This window comes from Alternaria atra (assembly GCF_907166805.1).
Source record: "Alternaria atra isolate CS162 genome assembly, contig: 25, whole genome shotgun sequence".
Classification (NCBI taxonomy): domain Eukaryota; kingdom Fungi; phylum Ascomycota; class Dothideomycetes; order Pleosporales; family Pleosporaceae; genus Alternaria; species Alternaria atra.
This window is the reverse complement of record NW_025091323.1, coordinates 2,212,217-2,233,397: the sequence shown is the minus strand read 5'-3', so window position 1 is coordinate 2,233,397 and position 21,181 is coordinate 2,212,217. Positions and strand designations below refer to the sequence as shown.

At 52.6% G+C, this 21,181-nt stretch overlaps 3 protein-coding genes across 3 annotated transcripts; 2 read left to right on the top strand and 1 right to left on the bottom strand.

The window, feature by feature from the left end:
- Nucleotides 1–1,142: 1,142 nt before the first annotated feature.
- On the bottom strand, nt 1,143–3,626 carry ALTATR162_LOCUS5779 (uncharacterized protein; the record flags this gene model as incomplete). Its single annotated transcript, XM_043313399.1, has 1 exon — nt 1,143–3,626. One exon carries the CDS (start codon nt 3,624–3,626, stop codon nt 1,143–1,145), a length of 2,484 nt encoding a protein of 827 aa, XP_043169334.1.
- An 8,062-nt stretch (nt 3,627–11,688) lies between these two features.
- Nucleotides 11,689–13,336, top strand: ALTATR162_LOCUS5778 (uncharacterized protein; the record flags this gene model as incomplete). Its single annotated transcript, XM_043313398.1, has 3 exons — nt 11,689–12,151; nt 12,202–12,948; nt 13,008–13,336. The coding sequence occupies 3 exons, from the start codon at nt 11,689–11,691 to the stop codon at nt 13,334–13,336; spliced, it is 1,539 nt and encodes a 512-aa protein (XP_043169333.1).
- A 1,655-nt stretch (nt 13,337–14,991) lies between these two features.
- ALTATR162_LOCUS5777 (uncharacterized protein) lies at nt 14,992–20,754 on the top strand (the record flags this gene model as incomplete). Its single annotated transcript, XM_043313397.1, has 1 exon — nt 14,992–20,754. One exon carries the CDS (start codon nt 14,992–14,994, stop codon nt 20,752–20,754), a length of 5,763 nt encoding a protein of 1,920 aa, XP_043169332.1.
- Nucleotides 20,755–21,181: the final 427 nt, after the last annotated feature.

Here is a 21,181-nt window from a genome sequence, read left to right as displayed (position 1 = left end):
ACCGGAAATCTCCGACCTCGATACGTGTGCGTAGTACCGGCACTTGCCCGTTTTCTTACGGTACCGAAACAATAGTCTGGAACACCTGAAAAAAGAATCACGAATGCGCTCTTGTCTAGTTTGAGTGGACTTTTTCGGAAGATTGTGGGCCGAATTGGGACGGGGTTAGCGTGGGATGGTCGCATCATGTCGCTGTATGCAGTAAGAAAAAGCAGACATGTGGGCTGAGATCAGTAGCATCATTGCGCATCACATTTGCGGTGAACCAATACAGGGTAATCGTTGTGAGAAAGGTAGAAGAGATGCGATTGTGATCCCAAGTGATACTCACAAACTAGCTGCCGTACCATCTAGATCGGTCCAATCTATCCATCCCGCTCAGCTATGTAAAGAAAGAGAGAGAGAGAGAGAGAAACATTCAGAGCGCTGCGTAGTTCATGATCCATACAACCATCATCATAAGCGTCGTAGCCGTTGCCAACACATCGACCTTTGCTTACTTTTTGCGACAAGCGAAAAAAAAAAGAAACCCCAAACATTTCTGCTGCCACGTAGATCCAGCCACAACAAGTAGTAGAGAAGAAAGGGTATTACATCCGCCAAACGAAAAGGTCCGAAAAGCCTCCGCGAGGAGCAGGTATAGTGCAGGGAAAGAAGAAAGAAGGGGGGGGAATATTGTGGGGAACGCTCAAAAAAGGCGCGACGAAAGGAAGAAGATAACCGTACAATCTGTGATCGATCCAAAAGTCCAAATGGCGCGACCGCCCTTACGCATTAGATGTTGGTGTGCGTGAGCGTTCCAGTCTAGCAAACAATAACAATGTAACCTGCACTGTCGCAAGGAACACAGCAAACATACAAACATGAATCGCGCGCGGGTAATCATGCCAAAAATCGAAAGTACGATGAAGAAACCGATCCAAACTTTTTTGTTGAGCAGGTCTACCGCAGAGGGCTGTCCACGCTCGTGGAAAGCTTTTGGTCTGAAAATCATCCAACCAATGAAGGAAATGAGATCGAAAGAAAATTGCCAGTCGAACAAGAACAAGGATAGGGACACGCGTATGACGAGTTGAAGAAAAAGTTCGAAGTCCATCTACGCATCCTTGTGGTGCGCGCGAGTGCTGGAGATTCGGAGATTCTCAGTTAACATAATGGGAATTGGCGCGGCGACGCAGTGGTCGCTGAACCTCAATCCGATCGTCACGTGAATCTCGTACTACTCGGCTTTCGCGCCTAACACGGTGGCTGCGTGTACTGCCTTCAGTCATCTCCTCTGCTTGTCTCCGCGTTACCAATGCCTTTCTGTCACCTGAAATGCTGTCTCTTTCGCTGCCATGGTATGCGCTCTCATTATCGCGATTTCCACTGATGACGAGTTCTGCCATGCCGTCCTCACCTGGGATAAGTTGCATGGTGCGACCCTCCATGTCGCCGTTGAACTGCAGGCTGAGTGGGGCATTTGCGTCTACTCTGAGGCGGATCTCGTTGCCACCGTTGCTGGTAACGGCAGTGTGCCTATCGCTTCCAGAGGAGCCAGAATGAGAAGGGATTGATGGTACCCTCGAGGCCCTCTTTGCAGCGCTGTGGATGTGGTCGTTCAGTGGAACATCAGTACCGCGTTGGTTGTTGATGTACTCTAGCGCCTTCATCTCATCTCGCCTGGCCTTCTGTGGGACACGATCTTTGACCTTGCGACCATCCACGTCAGTAGGACGGCGGCGGGGGGGAGGAGCGGGTGCTTCGGGGACGACCGGGACATCGGACTCATACTCCTCCTCGCTATCGTCGAACGCAGCGGGGGGCTGGTAATAGACCTTTGAGCTGCGCTTTTCCCGTTTGCGCTCCTGCTCAGCCTGGTATCGCGCTTCAAGTTCTCTGGCTTCGCGTCTAGCCCTGCCTTCAGCTTTGGCGGTGGCTTCAGCTGCGAGGCGATCCTCATATTGCCTAGCCTCAGCATACTCTGCGTATTTATCCTTGTAAGACTTGCCGTAATGAGCTGATCGACGTCGCTCAGCCTTGGTGCTGTCGTGCACATAGACCTGACCACCCCTGGCGGGATATTCGGTTTGAATTTCGCGCGGCGGGGGAGGGGGTCGGCTGACTGACTGTCGGCGAGACGGTTCGTTTGTGCTCTTGGTAGTACGGTGACGGCTGGTGGTGCGGTCGTCGTTGACAATGACAGGCTGCGACTTGCGGCGGTCAGCACGAACTTGATCGAGGTCCGAGGTGGTATAAGCGTGGGACATGGATGGACGCGACAGCTTCTTGGTCTTGCTCTTAGGCTTCGCTTTGGACTTGGTCCGCTCCAGCTTTTGAGTAGGAGGGGGCATGAGCGCGCGGTGGGCATAAGGATCGTCGGGCTGAGGTTCAGGCTCATAGGCATCCTCTTCGTCAGACGATCCAGTCTCGGATCCGCTATAGCTTTCGTAGGCTTCGCCCTGGAGCTGCTTCTGGGGTGGAAACCTGGGCTGTGTGGCGCTCTGAGGCTGGCCACGCCTTGCCGAGTACTGATCACGTGGGGCTTGGTCGATGACAGGTGGAGGTGCGGGTCCATTGCGTGCGAGATTGGTTGAATTGCGGTGTGTCATGCCTGGCCTTTGCATGCCGTCGTAAGGCTGTTGAGGCATCTGGTAGCCGTATGGAGGGGGATAGCCAGATGCCGTCGAATAGGGAATGTGTGGAGGACCCATCGGACCTGGGTAACCTTGACGGTAAAGCGCGGACTGAGAAGGAGGCGGGCCATGTTCTTGTGGCTGGTATCCAGGCGCTCCTTGAGTCCAGTGGTACTGGGGCCCAGGCTCACCACTGAAGCTAACCGGTCGAGAGACTGACGGGCGACGACGTGTCGTGGCTGGCTGGATGACGGCGGCTCCATGCCCGTAGTAGGACTGGCGATGGTACGTCGGAGAGGATGGAGCCGGGTAGTAGGGAGAGGGAGTGGGATCAGAACGCATTGAGCGGGTGTCTTCTTGGGAAGGACGATTCACGTCGCGAGCGGATTGAGACGGGTATATGTCAGGGCGAACGTCAGGACGACGACGGGGAGCTGGGGCAGGCGCGTTGGGGTCGTACTTGGTGCGCCTGGGGTCGGCACATTCCGGTTCGACTCTGCTATCACGACGATCTCTGCGGTCCGGGCGAGAGTCCTGGGTAATGGTCGGCCTGCGTTCACGTTGTTGGATGATGGCGGGGGGTTTGGAAGAGGTCGAGGCGGTGCGCGAGATTGACTTGGGTCGTGATGATGAAGTCTTGGAAGAAGTCTTTGACGTTTCTGAGACGGTAGGGCGTCGTCGGGGCTTTGGTGCCTCTTGCTGGGGAGGAACTGGGGCAGCAGGCACCTGGGGCGGGCTGCGCTGGGGAGGAGCACTTTGAGCGGAATTAGTGCTGCTGACGGTGGCGGTGGTGTAGCTGCTGTACCCTGAGTCGGAGCGAAGGTCGAGGTTGGTCGGCACCCTCTCCTGAGCGGGCGGCATTTCTTTATCCAAGTCGGATGGGTGCGAGCGCTTGGTGGAGACGTTAGCGGCATTGGGCGAGCGCCGGCCCTGGAAAGGAATAGAGCCGCCTTCGCTGTCATCCGAGTAGCAGTCCTCGACAGTAGGCTGCATTTCCTGTGGGCTCGCCATCGTGGCAGCAGCGTTTGTTTTGGGGAAGAGTAGCGGGCTTCACAGGCGCGCAGGAGACAGGAGTCGGCAAAATATCTAGCGGCTCAAGGGCGCTCTCTATCGATAATAAAAAGCGTCGCGGGGCGATCCTTGACAATCAATCAGGCGAGACGTCGAGTGCGCATTATTAGCACGGGCGTAAGGCTGGGTGCTACCGTCTCATGAATACGGTATGTGCGTGGTGGTGGTGGTAGTGAAGTGGGAAAAGAGGATCAGAGGGAAGGGAGACGAGGGAAGCAGGAGGATATGCGAGGCAGATGCAGAGTATGACGGGCGAGTTCGTGTGCAGCAGACAGGCAGGCATGCAGGCGTTATTCGGGCTTCGACACACGAAAGTTTTCCCCCGCCCGTAAAATTCAAAACGGCGTGGTACTATAAACTGCCTTATAGCGGGCTAGCTCTCTCATGCAATGCGTCTAATCGTTGGGCGCGCACCGCATCCGTCGCTGCCCAGTCAACCTCCAACACCGTGTGGTTGGAGGAGGGGCTGTCTCTGCCGCCCTCTACGGCCCTTTCAGTCATGGCATGTCTGAGCAGTACCGCCCGTGGTGACGCAGCCTCCACACCATTTCTTTGCCTGTGTGCATGCAAACGCCCTCGTTGCCAGCCGCAACAGCTGCAATTGCCATGTCGTCGCCCACAGCCCTTGCAGTCCCAGAACCACAAACTAAACTACACTACAAAACTCCACCCAGTCCACTCTGCCGTGTAGGGGAGGCCTGCCCTCCGAGGCCGAGTCTGCAACAGTTTCGCCATGCACACACACACACACACATACACACACTGCTTCACCCTGCCACCCTGATGCTGATCATAGGTGTCTTCGTCGTAATAATAGCCTGTCGCGTGCCCATTGGCTGCTTCAGATGCGCAACATCCATCGGTTTGAGTGGTCGTGGATCGTCTCCGTTCGAACGACATGAAACCGGGATTGCCCGGCCCTCGTTGATACGAGCCGTTCGCCTGTGAGCGCTGAATGGGGGGATGCACCTCGATGCACCACTTCACCGCCCTCCCAAGAGCCACGAATCTCCATCAGAACCACGGCTTCAACGCTCTCGACGCTCGATGCAGCCGTCATGAAAGCTTGTCGCCCGCCCGCCAGACTCGACTGGCGTCCGCGGCTGCTGATCACACTTCGCCTTGGCGTTATCTATCGTGTATTACCACAACGCCCTCGATTCTTTGCAGCATCACACGGTGAACGGTTACAGGGCAGCCTTTCCTAGCTCCAACGAACTTTTCCTTGTCTTTCTTGTCACTTCACGTCATGGAGCCTCAGCAGTGCGTCGTTTATTAACAGCTAACTCTTTTCCTCCTGGCTCGGCCACGTCAATCGCGCTTACCATGCAGGAACAACAGAGCACTTTCACCATCGTTACCCTCATTAATCCTCAAGACGAGACGCATAACATGTGTCCTTTCGCCACTGCGAGCACTTGTTGTCCGCCCTCGAGTCTGACTGGCGCTGCGTTGCCAGAACCACGCAAATCACAGCTTCCCAGCACTTGCCCTGCCCGGCACTAACGCACCCACAAAGCAAGACAGCGTATCGGTGCAACACCCCCATCGAATCGCCTCGGACGCAGCTCTAATCACGCGGCCCGTCAAGCGTTGCTTACTCGCCTAGTCGTCTACACTACCCCACCAAAGTTTCCGGTGAAGAGACGCACCACATCGAGCAACGCAATACCCTCAACAAGTCTGGCCAGAACCAAAGCAAATGATGCGCTTTTGAATGCGACCAATGCGGCAACCTGCGGCTTCCACGGCACCTTGATCTCCAACGTCACACGCACGACGGCCGTTATTGCATTCGAGGCGGCCGCTGCTGCGCTCCTCTCGTCATGTTGTGATCGACTCTCGTCATGGCACAGAGTCATACACAAAGTACAGCGTCTTGACTTTTTGCCGTTGCTAGATCAAGCTTCAGACAGTCGCAGTAAAACACACCACCACAAGCTTCCATGTGATGCATCCCGGCCACCTTTGCCATTCGCTGCTTCACTGCTGTAAGACGAGAGAGTGCAGTGGTCCCTCTTTGAAAAGGCGACCGCTCATCCAATGCACCTACACCACCAGCCATGACGTTGAGTCTTGTGCTACTGTGGCTTCTCTTCAACCCACGCCTGCGCCATGCAAATGCCGTGATGCTTGATGATTGCCACTCAGAACACATTCGCTTCGGCTCAGTTGCAGCACTTTGCGCGACACAGTTAGTGCCGAACACCGGGTTATGAAAAGCACTCGTCGCACACGTTTGATGCCCAGTCAACCTTCTTCGTGACATCCATCCAGTTCCGCAGCGGGGTAGCGGACAAATACAGGCCAACGACATGCTCAAATGGGCTTCTGCATACAAATATCTTCCACTGACGTCTGATTAGACTCTTGGTGCGACCGGCAAAAAATCGGGGCTGAACCATTTCGGCACATCGCAGACATCCTGCAGACATCACGATCTTTGGCTTGAAGCCTGTGTCAGATTCATGCGATATCGGCAGCCATTGTATCACGGTAACACAGTCATGTACCTGCAACTTGTAGAACATCATCACAACTATGGAAGAGGAATTGCAGCAGATAGATTGTGAAAGCTGCAAGATGACACAGACGCCTAGAGATGACGAGTGTTTGTTCCACTTCCCACAGTCTATTGAACATGCGATGAAATACTGAAGACCATGTAGGCAACACAACCGCCTGCACTATGACCAACTCCATGTCAACTCTCGCAAATCCATTGTTTCGCATTCTCAAAAGCTTTCCGAGGGCAAATTTCTCTATATCAAAATCGTGGGCGCACTTTCCTATCTGATGTCGTCTTCGCCGTTGGGCTAGCGCTGGTTGAGTGGAGGAACGCGTGGGACACTCGCTAAGCGCAGCCCTGGAGCCCACCACAAATCCACCATCTCGTCAGAACCCAAGCGAAATTGGAAGATGGGATTGTGAACGCTTTCATTTCACAGCACTATCCAGTTTCTGTTCGTTCGCGCAAGCAATTCCTCTCTAGAGACTACATTTCTATCAGGGCGTGTGACTCACGTCCGGCATGTCACTTCGTCTCATTGTTGAATCCTTCGCTGCCCAAAAGGTCCCCAATTGGGTCCCGAACACATGGTTTTGCGGCTCATGGCTGCCCTACGGACCCACTTCCAGCCTTGACGCCATGGATGTCTTGACTCAGGATGCCCAATAGACCCACCCGGCGGTTATTGTGGGCGAAAATTCCTATCCTCCGCTATCAACTACAGGTACCACGCGACGATATGAGGGAAAAGCAATAGCCACGACTTCGAGCTTGTCAAGTGCGTTCTGCGAATGAGGGCTTCGGGTGAGGACTGCTGATCTGGAATTGTCTCAGTTTCCCAGCAGTTGGGTAAAATCTTGTTGTCCACGTGGGTCGTCTGCTCTTCGGTCAAGACTCAACCCCAGTCTTGACAAGTAGACGTCACTCAAACCCCGGCCAGCTACTCCAGCTACTCCATATGTTTCCTACGTGTGGATGCTTAGACGGTGGCCTTTGTACCGCATCCCGGAATGTGGGCGACAGCTTCACTCAGCCATGCTGTGACTCCACTACTAATCACTGGACTCGCTAACATTTTCGTTTACAGTAGGACCATCCCTACTAGCGTATAGCCTCGATAGAGATCATGCCCAAGATATCTGCCAACAAAGAAATTTGGCGTTCTCGCATGGCAACGAGCGACTTGTTGTATTGCGGGTTGGTCTTAATCGTAGACGATAGCTGATCGCTGTGAGGTTTTTAAGCGCGTGGTGTGGGAGTTAGGTAAACGTTGGGGGAAAGATCAAGTAAAAGAAGAAGTGAAGTGAAACATGTAAACAACGACACCCAATACTCCCTCTAAGGTAGAGCAAGATGGGTTGCGGTACCTTCTAGGTCCCACTCAAACCCAAGAATGCTGGCGAACGGGTTTCAGTAGTGCGCTAAGTGTAGACCGTAGAAAGGCAAGGGCAGCTGGTCAGTGTCCGACTGTGTTGTCAGCTTATTGGCATGTCAATGTTGGCACGCATCCTTGCGAGAGCAGACGGGAATCTTACTCTGAGGCTATTCGGGCCCTGTGGTTGTAGGGAGATGGATGTTTCATGGGTGCAGTCGCAATAATATCGATGAACCGTTCAAAATTGCGGTGCAGGCAACACATATCTGTTTCGAAGTGCCAGAGCGGCCCCCTCACTAATCAACATAAAGGCGCCAAGCAATGCGATCATCAGCTTACAATAACTGTGTAGGCTGCCAGGTATCATTATTACTACCCACAACACCAGAATTAGCTAACTGCAGCGGCACGGTTAGACTCTACCCGAATGTAGAAGAGGATCATAGGGATACACCAGCTTTGAAGCAGAAGTCTGGCCCCATTATGAAGGATGGACAGAAAACAGCTTCGCCCCAAATCGAGGCATAGAGCAGGTGTGTGTTATTCTAATACATTCTAATCACCAATACCTACAAGATTCATTTCTCGAGCATGAGAGCTTTATAAATGCTTCCATCTATGCTCCAGTATTGCTGCAGCTATTCATCCTATCTCTCTTTACCACCTACGCTTGTCTAACACTTCTTGCATCACCATGCGCTTCTTCCTCATCGTTTTCATTCCCGCGCCATTCGTTGTCTCGACTATACTCTCTAGCATCGTGGCTAGAGACCCATCCGCCGCTTAAGCGGAGACCCCTGAACAAAGCGGTCGCCTGGAAACCTTCCTGAACGAGACGGTAGTAAGCAAAGACCAACTCACCACCACCTTCGATGTTCCAGATCGCAGTATATTCATCTGGAGTAGTTTGACACTAGATGATGCTGCCTTGGAGAAAGTAGAAGCGTATCCAAAGCTTCAAGAGGTGAAGCTTGAAGACGACATAGAGAACGATTTCGTTATCCCACGTGGAGAGTCAGAAGTGGAGCCGGTGTGGTACACGGTAAACAAGCAACCAAGCGAGCACCACCAGATTGGACCAAGCAAGAGGACGCACCGAGAATCTTGTGCTCATCAACGTGGAGAAGTCAGTACTAGCTTGACGAAAAACTTCCACGCCTTCTAACAACTCTTGTTCACAGATACAAGAACCAGTGAGATTACGATGTTTTTGTATATGGGACGTTTGTTTACGTCATGGATGGGGGAATCGCGTATAACGTCGAATATGTAAGTCCTTATGGTTAGGTATTGTAAGAAATTTCTATTAAGTTCTGCAGACAAATGGCAAATGAGAGTTTTCCAATGACAAAGCTTTTCCGCTACGAACTGATGGATCGAAAGTCTAGAATCAACAACCAGACGAGGATAACAGCGATGAATCTTATTCCTTTTAATTTTAAAACCAACCCAAGAGTCGTAGAGGCGGTCAAGGTTGCCATTGACCTAATATTGGAGTTAGGAGTACCTGTAGTAGTGACAGTTGGAAACAGACGCGCAGAACCAGACGAGGTCACTAGGACCCCAGCGGTACTATACACGGCGGATCTTCCTATTATCGTTGTTAGCGCAACAAACATCAACGGCAGTCGTTACACAAGCTCGCAAAGTGGGGCGAAACTTGCGGTGCACGCATCTGGTGTGAATGTTAAGGTATCAAACAAGGATGGCCGGGAGACAACCGATACAGGCACTTCATTTGGTAAGTTCCCGACACCGCGTTGTGATTTGACAGTTTCCCTATTATACATCCACTAGCTGCTCCCGCAGTTGCAGGTTTGATTTCGACGTATGTGGCATACGACACCTTCCCACGGGACGACAGTAAGACGAAAAAGGACCGCATCGGAGCAATCAGGGAGCATCTCCAATCCGATGCGTGAGCATTACACGCGGCTCAAACCCCAACATCGAAACTATCTAGAACGGCGTCTCGAAAAGCGACTAGAATGACACCCCATCGGCTGACATGTCAACCTTGAAGTCGAGCAAAAGTATGTGACTTTCCATCGCCATGGTCACAACCGTTTCCGTAGGGGGAATGTCTGCAACGTCCGACAATCAATGGAAGTTCTACACTGCCATGGTCAGCAAGGCAGTTGGCAGCTGTGGCGAAACCGAAGGTCAATCCGTGACTGCTGATTGTTCTGTCCAACCAGGGACATCGCCTTTGGTGAAGATTCTATGAGAAGCAAAGCCGAGGGAATACTAGAGCGCAGACCGACTCAGGTTTTCCATCCAGTGGTGTTCGGCGATTTCTAGTGAGGAGTCAATAGAGTTGGGTATTTGTAAATACTATTGTACTTACTGGGTGATTGCAATCAATTCTTGCCAAAGACGCTAAGCGTGGAAGCGGCATGTAGCACCTTCCACGATCTGACAGATTGACTCAAGTTGATGATCACGTGCTGCGTCGATGACTTGCATACGGCCTGGCACGAGCTGTTGATCACTGATCAACGACGCCGTCACAACACATCCTCGGATCTGACTACCCCAGCTCTCGGTAATGTGAACTACATGGATCTCCGCAGACAGCATCTATCCTTCTTCTTACTCTCGTCTTCTTGTCACTCTTCATCTCAATTTTCAGCAGACAACAAGCATCTTTTGCCTCGGCACAGCCTCAGGCACAAGTTGACAAGAGATAGCGCACTTATTGGGACTCCGGTAGCGACAAACTAGAGCAACATGATGATCGTCACACCCTAACCAGCAGATCTTCTCACGATTGCCTTTCTCATAGGTAAGCCAATGCGCTATGCAAGATTGGGGCATGTGGCAAAGCTGAGGCCCAACAACCCTGCAACCGTGGAGACTGAAATGACACCACGCGATAATAGTTCAAAGGTTTCTTCCAATTTACGCCAAATTGAAAGCGACAGGGCCGCTGCTGACATTCTTGGTATCTGGAATCTTTGAGAAGATGCTCCAAGAAGACGAGTAGGGTATCTTCCGTTGGATATTATGCTGGCTAAAGATACTTTCAGGCGTTTACGGATAGTTGTCGCTATCGAAAGTCCCACCATTTTGCAGCAGTCACGCTGCAAAGCATTGAAGGGCCGGCTAGGCACATGCCAAAAATGCGCTCATGGAACGTTCCGCACTTCGCGCATACCTCATACCCATTGAGCCGATAATGAGATGATCTTGACCCTGAGGAACTCCCGAATTCTGCTACCTGGATGCATATATACACAAACATGACTACAGTTTGCGTATAGCTGATCACAGCAAAAGCTCCATTAACCGTCAACATCCGACTGGATTGTGTCGAACTGCATGCATCGTGGAACACTTCCGCACGCGATACATCGACATCTCGATATCCGAATCTTGGATCAGCGGAAGAGGCCCTGCCAATTCTAGATGGCACTGGATTTCGGCAAGTTGTTCAGTAGCAGGTCTTGGTTTGAGAGTCTGGGCCCACGCCACGTGCTCGTAGCGCACAGCGGACCTCCCGCTAAGTGTCCGCCCAGGCCCCAAAACTTCACTACGTATCCAATCCGTCACAGCCACCTCCGTATTTCTATCATTGCAATGGCTATGCACGCGGGGTATAGGCTCGGCGTGACTGTCGACAACGTGTTGATATGCGCCAGCACGCTCTACCGGAGTGAACGCCGCCATACTGTCGGGCCCAGACAGCGCTATCGCGGATGTTATTCTGCTTGGGGCTCCTTGGTATTCGCACTGCTAACTGCTGTGGTAAGTCGTCTCCGGAGCTATGGGTTCAAGATTCCATACCAGTGTGAAATCGATAGGTCTTAGGCGAGATAGCTTAGAGAGCTTGTCAGAATTGGATGCAGACTGCTAAAGTTCTGAAGAGTCTGGGGTACGGTGGAGCCGACGCTGCAAGAATCTGGGGAAGGCGAGCCCATTAGTCTGGGGAAGCAGATGTGTATATGAAGTCGAGTATCCGGCAGCTGCAAGTAGGCTGTCCTTCATCCTTCTCAATCCGAAAGTCATCTCTCCCCCTTTTCTTTCTTCCGCCTTATTGACTCTCATCTCCCATTGAGGTCCATATCTAATCCCCTTTCCCGGGTCTCAGTGGACTGCAAGAGCCATCAACATCAAATATGGCCTCTTACGCCGAAGAGAAGGGCAACGTCGCCACCTTGGAACGCGTTGGGTCCGACACAACCGCCAGCGATGCCGCCATCACTCGCTTCACACCTGAGGAGCAGAAGAAGATTGTCCGCAAGGTTGATCTTCGGCTCATCCCTACACTCGGATGCATGTACTGTGTCTCTCTCATGGACAGAACCAATCTTGGTGTCGCCATGGTCGCAGGCATGGGTGTCGATCTGAAACTTACTGGCGAGCGATACAGCATCATCGTCTTGCTCTTCTTCATCACTTACGTTGCACTCCAGCCACCGGCTACGGTTGTGCTAAGGAAGTTGGGTCCGAGACTCTTCCTCCCCACTATCGTCATCATTTGGGGAGCAGTCATGATCGGCTTTGGTTTCGTAAAGGAATGGCACACACTGATTCCTCTTCGTCTCATTCTCGGTATCTTTGAAGCTGGTTTCTTCCCTGGTGAGTCTGACGATGCTTATTGTTTACCTTTGAAGTACTAACACAGTCAGGTTCCGCATACCTCCTATCATGCTGGTACAAGCGATTCGAGCTCCAGAAGCGCAACACCGTCTTCTTCCTCATCGGTATGCTGTCGTCTGCCTTCTCAGGTATCCTCGGCTACCTCTTCTCTCTGCTCAGCGGCCACGGCGTTCAAGCGGCATACTGGCTTGGCCCACACTACGGACCCACCAAGAAGGCACCCCTTACACCTGTCAGCTACGGACCAGGTCTCTCCGGATGGCGGTGGATTTTCATCCTCCAGGGAGTCATCACCGTTGTGATTGGCATCGTAGGATGGTACTTTATCGTCGACTTCCCTGAATTGGCTGCTAAACCCAGCAAGACCCAGAAGAAGTTCCTTAACCAAGATGAGGTCGACTTCATCGTTGCACGCATCGAAGAAGACCGCCACGACGTCATCGCCGAGGAGTTCAACCTTAAGAGCTACCTTTCTGGAGCCATGGATCTCAAGGTCTGGGGCTTCGCACTTATCTTCATGTTCACCACAACCATTACCTACGCTATCGCCTACTTTCTCCCCATCATCCTAAAGGACGGCATGGGTTTCAGTCCCGCTGCCGCTAACTGCCTTATCGCGCCTCCTTATGTCTTTGCCGGTTTCGTCATGCTTGCTTTCGCCTGGGCAGGAGACAAGTACCACATTCGCAGTCCATGGGTCATCGCCAACGGTGTCCTCGCTCTTATCGGTTTACCCATGATCGGGTTCAGCACCAACGTAGGCGTTCGATACTTCGGTAAATTCACTCCTCTTCCCCAATTCTTCTTGGGCACATCCACTAACATCTCTTCTCAGGTGTCTTCCTCGCCACCGCCGCTGCAAACGCAAACGTCCCTTGCATCCTCACCTGGCAAGCCAACAACATCCGTGGCCAATGGAAGCGCGCTCTCTGCAGTGCAACTCTCGTTGGCGCGGGAGGTATCGGCGGTATCATTGGTGGCACCGTCTTCAGGACCCAGGACGCACCGTCTTATGTACCGGGTATTGTTGCGTGCATGATTGCTTCGGGTATGATCATTATCATCTCGCTCTTGCTGAACTTGAAGTTCTGGATGGCCAACAAGAGGGCTGCGAACGGAGGCAAGATTATTGAAGGGCTTGAGGGTTTCAGGTATACCTTGTAGTTGGGTGCATACATGAGGCGATGAGATATGAGTAATGAACTGTTATATGCTTACTTCACCTCGCTTCCTTGATCTCCCGCTTCGCGATGACTTGTAGCGATAGCCGATAAACCTTGTGAGGAACCGTTACCCACGGATCCAGGTATCGCGATAAGGTTTGAGGGGACGCACGTGCGCTCCGAGGAAATGACGCGTTGAGACGTTTGACGCACTTGCAACACCACGATGGACCTCGCCTTTCTTTTCTCTAGGTCGAGACAACACCATGTCTGCCCCGCGGAGCAGTCCTCAACGTAAGATGCCCCTGAGCTAACAGAACTCTCCCCACGTTGTAACCCAATGTTCTGGGTCCTGGGTGAGTGATCCACAGAGACGTCACTTGGAAGCCTTGCCCATCCGCGCGCACACCACCGTGTCACGGCCACGGGTCGTCTGCGCAGTGTACTCGAAGGTATTCGGGCCTCTGTCTTCGGATCTCAGCCGCAGATACCAGATGAGGGTTGTGGATCTTATCGCGACGAAGCAGATCCTCTATCTTGACTACCATCCCGACAGCCACGATGAGACTCATTGGAGGAATAACTCTTTTCCCTCGTCCGGACGAGTGCAAGAGCGAGCTGAATATCCGCCAACCGCTCCTAGAATTATTATCGCATCTACCGAAAGCCAGGAATTGAGTTACCAAGCTTTTGACGCGCCACTTTTTCGCCGCTAATCGTAGAGCTTAGCCCACTTGGTCCCTGATCCGATGCCCAGAACACTGGATAGACCAACCCAACCCCAAAACACTAACTCCTCACGCTTATCTGGGAAACGCTGGATATTTTTGCGATGGCCTCGTGGGCTGATATGGGTACTTGGATGCTTCTCCAGAAAGATTTTCATATCCATGACACCCTGGTTCTTAGAGCTCCAGACTGCCCATGCTAGAGTGGATCGTACAGCACAACCCATCCACGCTAGGATGATACCTACACTATTGGCACCAATTCTGTCTGCTTTTGAGTATCGCCTCGGCTCATCTTTCGAGTCTTGCCTTCAACATCGTCTGATGTGCGGCCCTGTCAGCGCGGTGAAATTGGCCGAACCGTCACCGAACGCAAGCCATGTCGCGCTAGCACGCGTGGAAATTCGTCAAGCAACGGGCGACGCTTCTAAGATTATTCCTGAACGCCATGCAGGAACACGCTTAGCCTACCATAGTTTACATGGCATCCTGCATTCGTTCCTGCATTCTGTGCCCGTTAGCAGACGCCGCTCGAGTCTAAAGTCTTCGTTATCAATATTCATAATAGAAATAAGCTTTTATCCTCGGAATATCAACTGCGATGGCCGGTCAATCAACACGGCTTGCCACAGTAAGCAGCTCAAACTGCAGTAGCTATCGATTGTGGCTTTCTGCCCTGGTATCTTTGAAGAGACCCACCGGTTATCTACCCTGTCCGATGTACGACTCGGGCGACAAGCGTAGAAAACGGATTCACCGAAGTGTCAGAATGTAGACGGGATCTAGACCGCGTTGTCGTAGTATACCCAATTTGGAGCCAGTTCCGTGAATCCATGGTGATGATCTTGAGCTTAAGTATCGTTAACTACCATGCACTTCTGATCTCCATCGCTCGCTTCCTGTCTTCGTTGGTTGATCGTCATTCGCTATGCGTTCGTTCGCTGTTGCTGCCCTACTTGGGTTTGCGGCTGCTCAGAGTAGTGCGTCGAATGCCACTTTGAGTACTACGCGTCTTTCTTCTGCGTCTTCCACGCCCCTCACGACCAGTTCGGTTACTTTGTCAGGTCCCAAATCCGTCATCACTGTCGCCACCGATGGCTCAGGAGACTACACCGCTATCAACGCAGCCGTAAAGGCAGCCCAGGATAGCAGCATCGCCACAGTCTCGGTTCTGCCTGGTACCTACTCCGAGTCCGTCACTGTCCAGGGACAAGCCACCGTAACGATCGTCGGACCTACTCCCACAAATGTCGATGATTGGTCTGAGAACAAGGTCACGATCGCTGCTACCGACACTCCTTTCAAAGTCGGCACCGACAAGGCTAAGGGTGTCACTGTACGTAACATCAACATCGTCAACTCTGCCGCGGTATCTGCAGGAGCCAATGCAGTTGTTCTCTCCCTCAGGGGAAGCAACATTGCATTCTATGGATGCTCAATTATCTCACCGGGTGGCACCGCAATTTCAGCTAGCTACGGAACAGCCTTTTTCGCCAATTCATACATTGAGGGCTCGAATTATCTCTTCTACAACTACCCAACCATCTATCTCTACAAATCTACAATCGTTCCCCTCAGTTCGGGTGCCCTTATTGTATACAGCAAGGGTGGACAGCCTACTGGTGGCAACTTTGCCAACTCCACGGTTGTCTTCGATTCAAGCTCGATCCAGCAGAAGTCAGGATACGCCAACAACAATGTATGGCTAGCGGCACCCAACGCTGCTGGTGCTGTGGCAATCTACAGAAACACTGCTTTGGGAAGCCTGATTGCTCCTGCTGGTATTCACAGCACAGCAGCTACCATCTCATCTTTCTATGGAGAGTTTGCTACGACCGGTGCCGGATCTTACAGCAAGAATGCCGCTGCTCGTGCCAACTACGACGTTCTTCTCTCGGCCGATCAGGTCTCTCAGTTCACTGTCGACAAGGTCTTTGGCAATGCGTTCTACCCCTACGCTAGCTCTTCGCTGACATGGATTGATCAAGATGTTGTAGCATCCTTGAAAGCATCGAACGATGCTCAGCTTGCCTCCGCTTCGTCTGCTGCATCGACGGCTTCGTCTACAGTCTCTTCATCAGCTTCGTCGGCAGTTTCGTCGACGGCTTCGTTGTCCATCTCTGCCAGCTCCAGCCTCCTTTCGAACGCTACTACTACCGCTTCAATGACGTCTAGCGCAACCCCAGCAGCATCGACTTGCTCCATCACGGCAGCGTCCCCGACTCTCGTAGTCTCCAAGATGCCAGGCCCATGCGAGTTCGCGAATGTCACATCTGCCATCAGTGCTCTACCAAACGACGGCAACCCGTATACCATTAAGGTTGGCGCGGGTACATACGTTGAGCAACTCTCGATCACCCGCAAGGGAAAAGTCACCCTCCGGGGCTTCACCGACTTCACGAACGACTACACACAGAACAAGGTCCGCATCGAGTTTTCCCGTGGTGAACTTACCAGTGCTGGAAAGAACGAGCAGACACCCGTCGTCTTCTCCAAGCCCAGCGGCGATTCTGGAATGGCTCTGTACAATATTGACTTTGTCAACACGTACCCGCAGACTACCAACACCGCCGCACTAGCTGCAGACTTCTACGGTGCTAACATTGCTGCGTATGGCTGCTCGTTCGTCGGTTTCCAGGACACGCTACTTGCCAACAAGGGTACTCAAGTATTCAGCAACTGCTACATTGAGGGCAGTGTCGATTTCATCTGGGGTTTCTCTACCGCATACTTCCACCAGTGCATGATTGTCAGTAACACACCTGGTGCTTACGTCGCTGCACACTCTAGGGCTACTGCGGACGCCCCTGGCGGCTACGTATTTGATTCGTCTGTCATCACCTACAGTGCTACCTATGGCAACAACTTCGGGCTGTCCTACCTCGGCAGACCCTACAGCCAGTTCTCCGTCGCTGTCTACATGAACTCATACATTGACAAGCACATTTCAGATGCTGGCTGGGCTGTATGGCAAACAAACAACCCTCAAACTTCTGGAGTTACGTTTGGCGAATACAACAACACAGGTCCTGGCAGCTGGATGGAGACGACTCAGCGTGCGAGCTTTGCGACTAAGTTGACGGCGGCTCAAGCGGCAAAGTACGAGCTCGCTGCATGGATCGGCGGCACAGCATGGCTGGACATGGATGCGTACAATGCGGTCCCTTCGTACAGCCTTACAGGTCCTACAGCTACCTCGCCATCGCCTTCTCCATCGCCCTCGGCCAACGGTACCGTACCTGGACCAACAACTACTGCCACTGTCAATGCTCACCCTGACAGTGGCACGGTACCACCCATGGGTGCTGTGATTGTGTCCAAAGACGGCAGCAACAACGCTGCATACACAAACATCACTGCCGCACTTGCTTCGCTTCCCCAAGATAAGACCAACCAGACCATCTTCATATACCCAGGCACCTATAACGAGCAAATTCCGTCGGTCAACCGTCCTGGTGCCGTGAGGATCATTGGATACACCACTGGCAATCCTGGTCAAGCCTACAAAGACAATCAGGTCACCATCTCCTTTGCTCGTGGTCTCTCTGTATCCCCGCTGCCTGTTGGTCACTCAAATGCGGAGACTGCTGTATTTGCCACAGCGTCAAGCCGTATCAGCATGTACAACGTCAACATGATCAACACGGATAACCTCGATGGCTCCGAGCCTTCCTATGTCACTCTCGCAGGCTCGATCTACGGTAACGACATCGCCTTTTACGCTTGTTCGTTTGATGGCTGGCAGGACACCCTTCTCAACGGCGCTACTGCTGGTTATCAATACTACGAGTCATGCTACATCGGCGGTGCTATCGACTTCATCTGGGGCTACTCGAAGGCGTACTTCAAGGGATGCACTATTGGAGCCAAGCGCAAATCTTCGGCGATCACAGCACATAGCAGGAAGTCGAGCACCGAAATAGGTGGCTACATCTTTGACCAATGCTTATTCACTGCAGCTCCGAACGCAGTCGATGACCTCACGAACAAGGTCTACCTTGGCCGCCCTTACTCCGCGTACGCGCTTGTTGTTGTCAAGAACTCCTACATCGATGCTACCATTATTCCTGCCGCATGGAAGATCTGGTCTGCAACCGACCCACGTACCGATCACATCACCTTCGCCGAGTTCAACAACTCAGGTCCTTCAAACTGGGAGCAAAACGTCGCAGCTCGTGAGTCTTTTGGCTACGCCACGCTGCTCACTTCGGATACCTACTCCTTGTCATCCGTGATGGATTCAACCGAATGGATTGACATGACCTATTTCAACTCGATTGTCACCCCGCAGCCTTCCGTGCCCGTGATCATTCCTCCGGGACCCATCAGTGTCAACGGCACCTCGGTTTTCAATGGCACGACTCCACCCGCTGATGCGCTTATCGTTTCCAAGACGCCTATTGATGGTGTTGTTACCTACGACACTATTCAGGGTGCTCTCAACGCGGCGCCAACCACGAGCAAGACTAATGCTACGATCTTCATATACCCTGGTGTTTATGAGGAGCAGCTGATCATCGCAAAGTCTGGTCACACCATCTTCCGCGGATACTCCGATGCGACCGATGACTACTCCAAGAACCAGGTTACGATTCAGTTTAGCCGCGGTATCTCTACACAAGGTACTGGCGGTAGCAACACTGACGGAGCGACCGTCTACGCCAAGGGCAACTACTTCCATGGTTTCAACATCAACTTCCGTAACAACAACGGCACGCAACAGGACATCGCCTCGCTGGGCTTTGCTGTCCAAAGCAGCAAGTTTGCCGCGCTTTATGGATGCCAGATCTATGGTAACCAAGACACTCTCAGCGTCTCAGGCAACCTCTTCACCTTCAAGACGTACATTGAGGGTAATGTCGACTTCATTTATGGTTCTGGATCCGCCTACTTCCTGGACTCAACCATCGCCTCCAACGAGGACGGTATCAGCATCACGGCCCACAAGCGTACCACCAACACGACTGCTGCTGGTTTTGTGTTCGATCAATCGAAGATTGTACCGGCTCCCGGGTCTGGATCTTTCAGCAGCGTCAGCCTTGGTCGCCCGTGGAACAGCTTTTCGCGCGTTGCTTACGTCGCCTGCTACTTTGACGCCATGATCAGCCCTGCTGGATGGTCGCAGTGGAGCAAGAGCAGCCCTCAGACAGACGGTGTGACGTACGGTGAGTACCATAACAGTGGTCCAGGTTCTGGCATTTGCAAGCGTGCTCCGTTCTCGCAGCAGCTTTCAGATACCGATGTCGCTCAGTTCCAGCTTGCTTCTTTCTTCGCTTCGACTTCGTTCATTGACTTCCGATACGTCGATACCCAGCCTTTCACAGTCGGAATAGGCTCGCCACAAGTTTGCAGCACTGCTTCTTCGTCTCTCGTCTCGTCTTCCACCGTGTCCTCCAGTGCCTCGCTGTCTACTATCAGCCTTACTTCTTCGAGCAGCCTACCGGTTGTCACCGCTTACACCACGACTACAGTGATCGCCAAACTCACTGCAAGCGCGGTTGTTACCGCCTCTGAGGTAACTTCGACTACTGTCGTAAAGAGCACAGAAACCCTTTCAATCAGTGCTATCGATATGCTTAAGACCAGCACATTGAAGGTGACTGCCACCACTTCTATCGTGTCTCCTGACGTTACCTCTACTTCCACATCAGTAGTGACCGAGAATGTTGGCCTCACAGTCACCCCGGAGCCTGTCACGAAGACCAGCCTCGTCAAGGGTACAGTGACCGAAGCTGGAGTAACGACCAAGGGAGCCACAACTTCAACAGTCAAGGGTACCACGACTGTCACTGTCCTGTACACATCCTCGCCCAAGCCGACGTCAGTCACTATCAGCGAAGGATCCACGGTCTTTATCACAAGCTCCAAGACCCAGAAGGCGGCTTCCACGACCATCAAAACTACCGTCTCTATCGTGCCGAGCACTACCAAGACAACTACTGTGCGGCCCAAGAGCTCAGTTACTGTTAGCAGCACCTCCATCAAGACAACTACCAAGAAGTCGACTACCACTCTGTCTTGCATTCCTACTGGCAGCGCTCAAAACTTGGTCCGCCGAGGTGCCGTTATCCCTCGCGCCGTAGCTAGTACCACTACGCTCACCATTAGCACTACTGTGAGCAGCTACGTAGCTACGGCTACTGCAACTCAAGCAGGCTCAACCGCCTTGGTCACCGTATCTTCCATCGCCACTAAGACGACCTCTCTGAAGGCCAGCACCAGCACAATCACGGTTACATCCGTGGTGAAGACATCGACGATTGCGCAAGCAGGTTCAACCTACTACACAACCGTCCTGTCAACCGAAAAGGTCGGCAAGACCACAACCCTTAAGGCTTCCACCAACACCCTCTACTCCACTGAGCTCGTCACGAAGACCGTTCTTTCTACTGTAACCGCGCCAGCAGTCACCGTCAGCTCCCTTAAGACTGCTTCGAAGACCTCGACCATCCTCGCGGCGCAAGAAACAGTATACGTTACCAAGTCGAGTGATGTGACTTCCAGGACCACAACCACACTTCCAGTTTCCACGAGCACGAAGTTCGAGACGGTCACATTGGGTGGAGGTGTGAAGACGGAAACTCTAACTGGGGCGCCCAAGACGAAGACGGTTGTTGTGAAGAGCACCGCGACAGTTCTTAGTTGGGCAACGAAGACGGCGAAGGGTGCAGCGGCTTGCACGGCTTCGTAGATCAGACTGATGAGTGAGGAGTTTAATTCTTGTACATATCGAGTGTTTAATGCTTAATGAAGAGATGCTTGAGTTTGAGACGTGGTTCCATCTGGGATTTGTCGTGATGAGTAACCTGACCTTGTGGTTGGACGAACTAGGCTAGTGCAAGCGAGCGGCTTCGGGAGCGTCAGCCTCGTGCAGGCCCACGCTAGACGTGCGTCATGGCACCAAAACTCGTCGGAAGCGTCTCCTGCGATGGCGCGCGGGATAGCGGGGGCCCAGCTCAACAGCTATCGATTTTACGCTTGTGCCCCTCGTTTGCGCACCCGCTCCCTTGCGCTATCACACTCTACACTTGAGCTCTTCCTCATAGCACTCGGCGCTTTTTTTTGGACGTGTACACCGCTTACTGAACAACGTCGCGAGCCATTGGCAGACAACACAG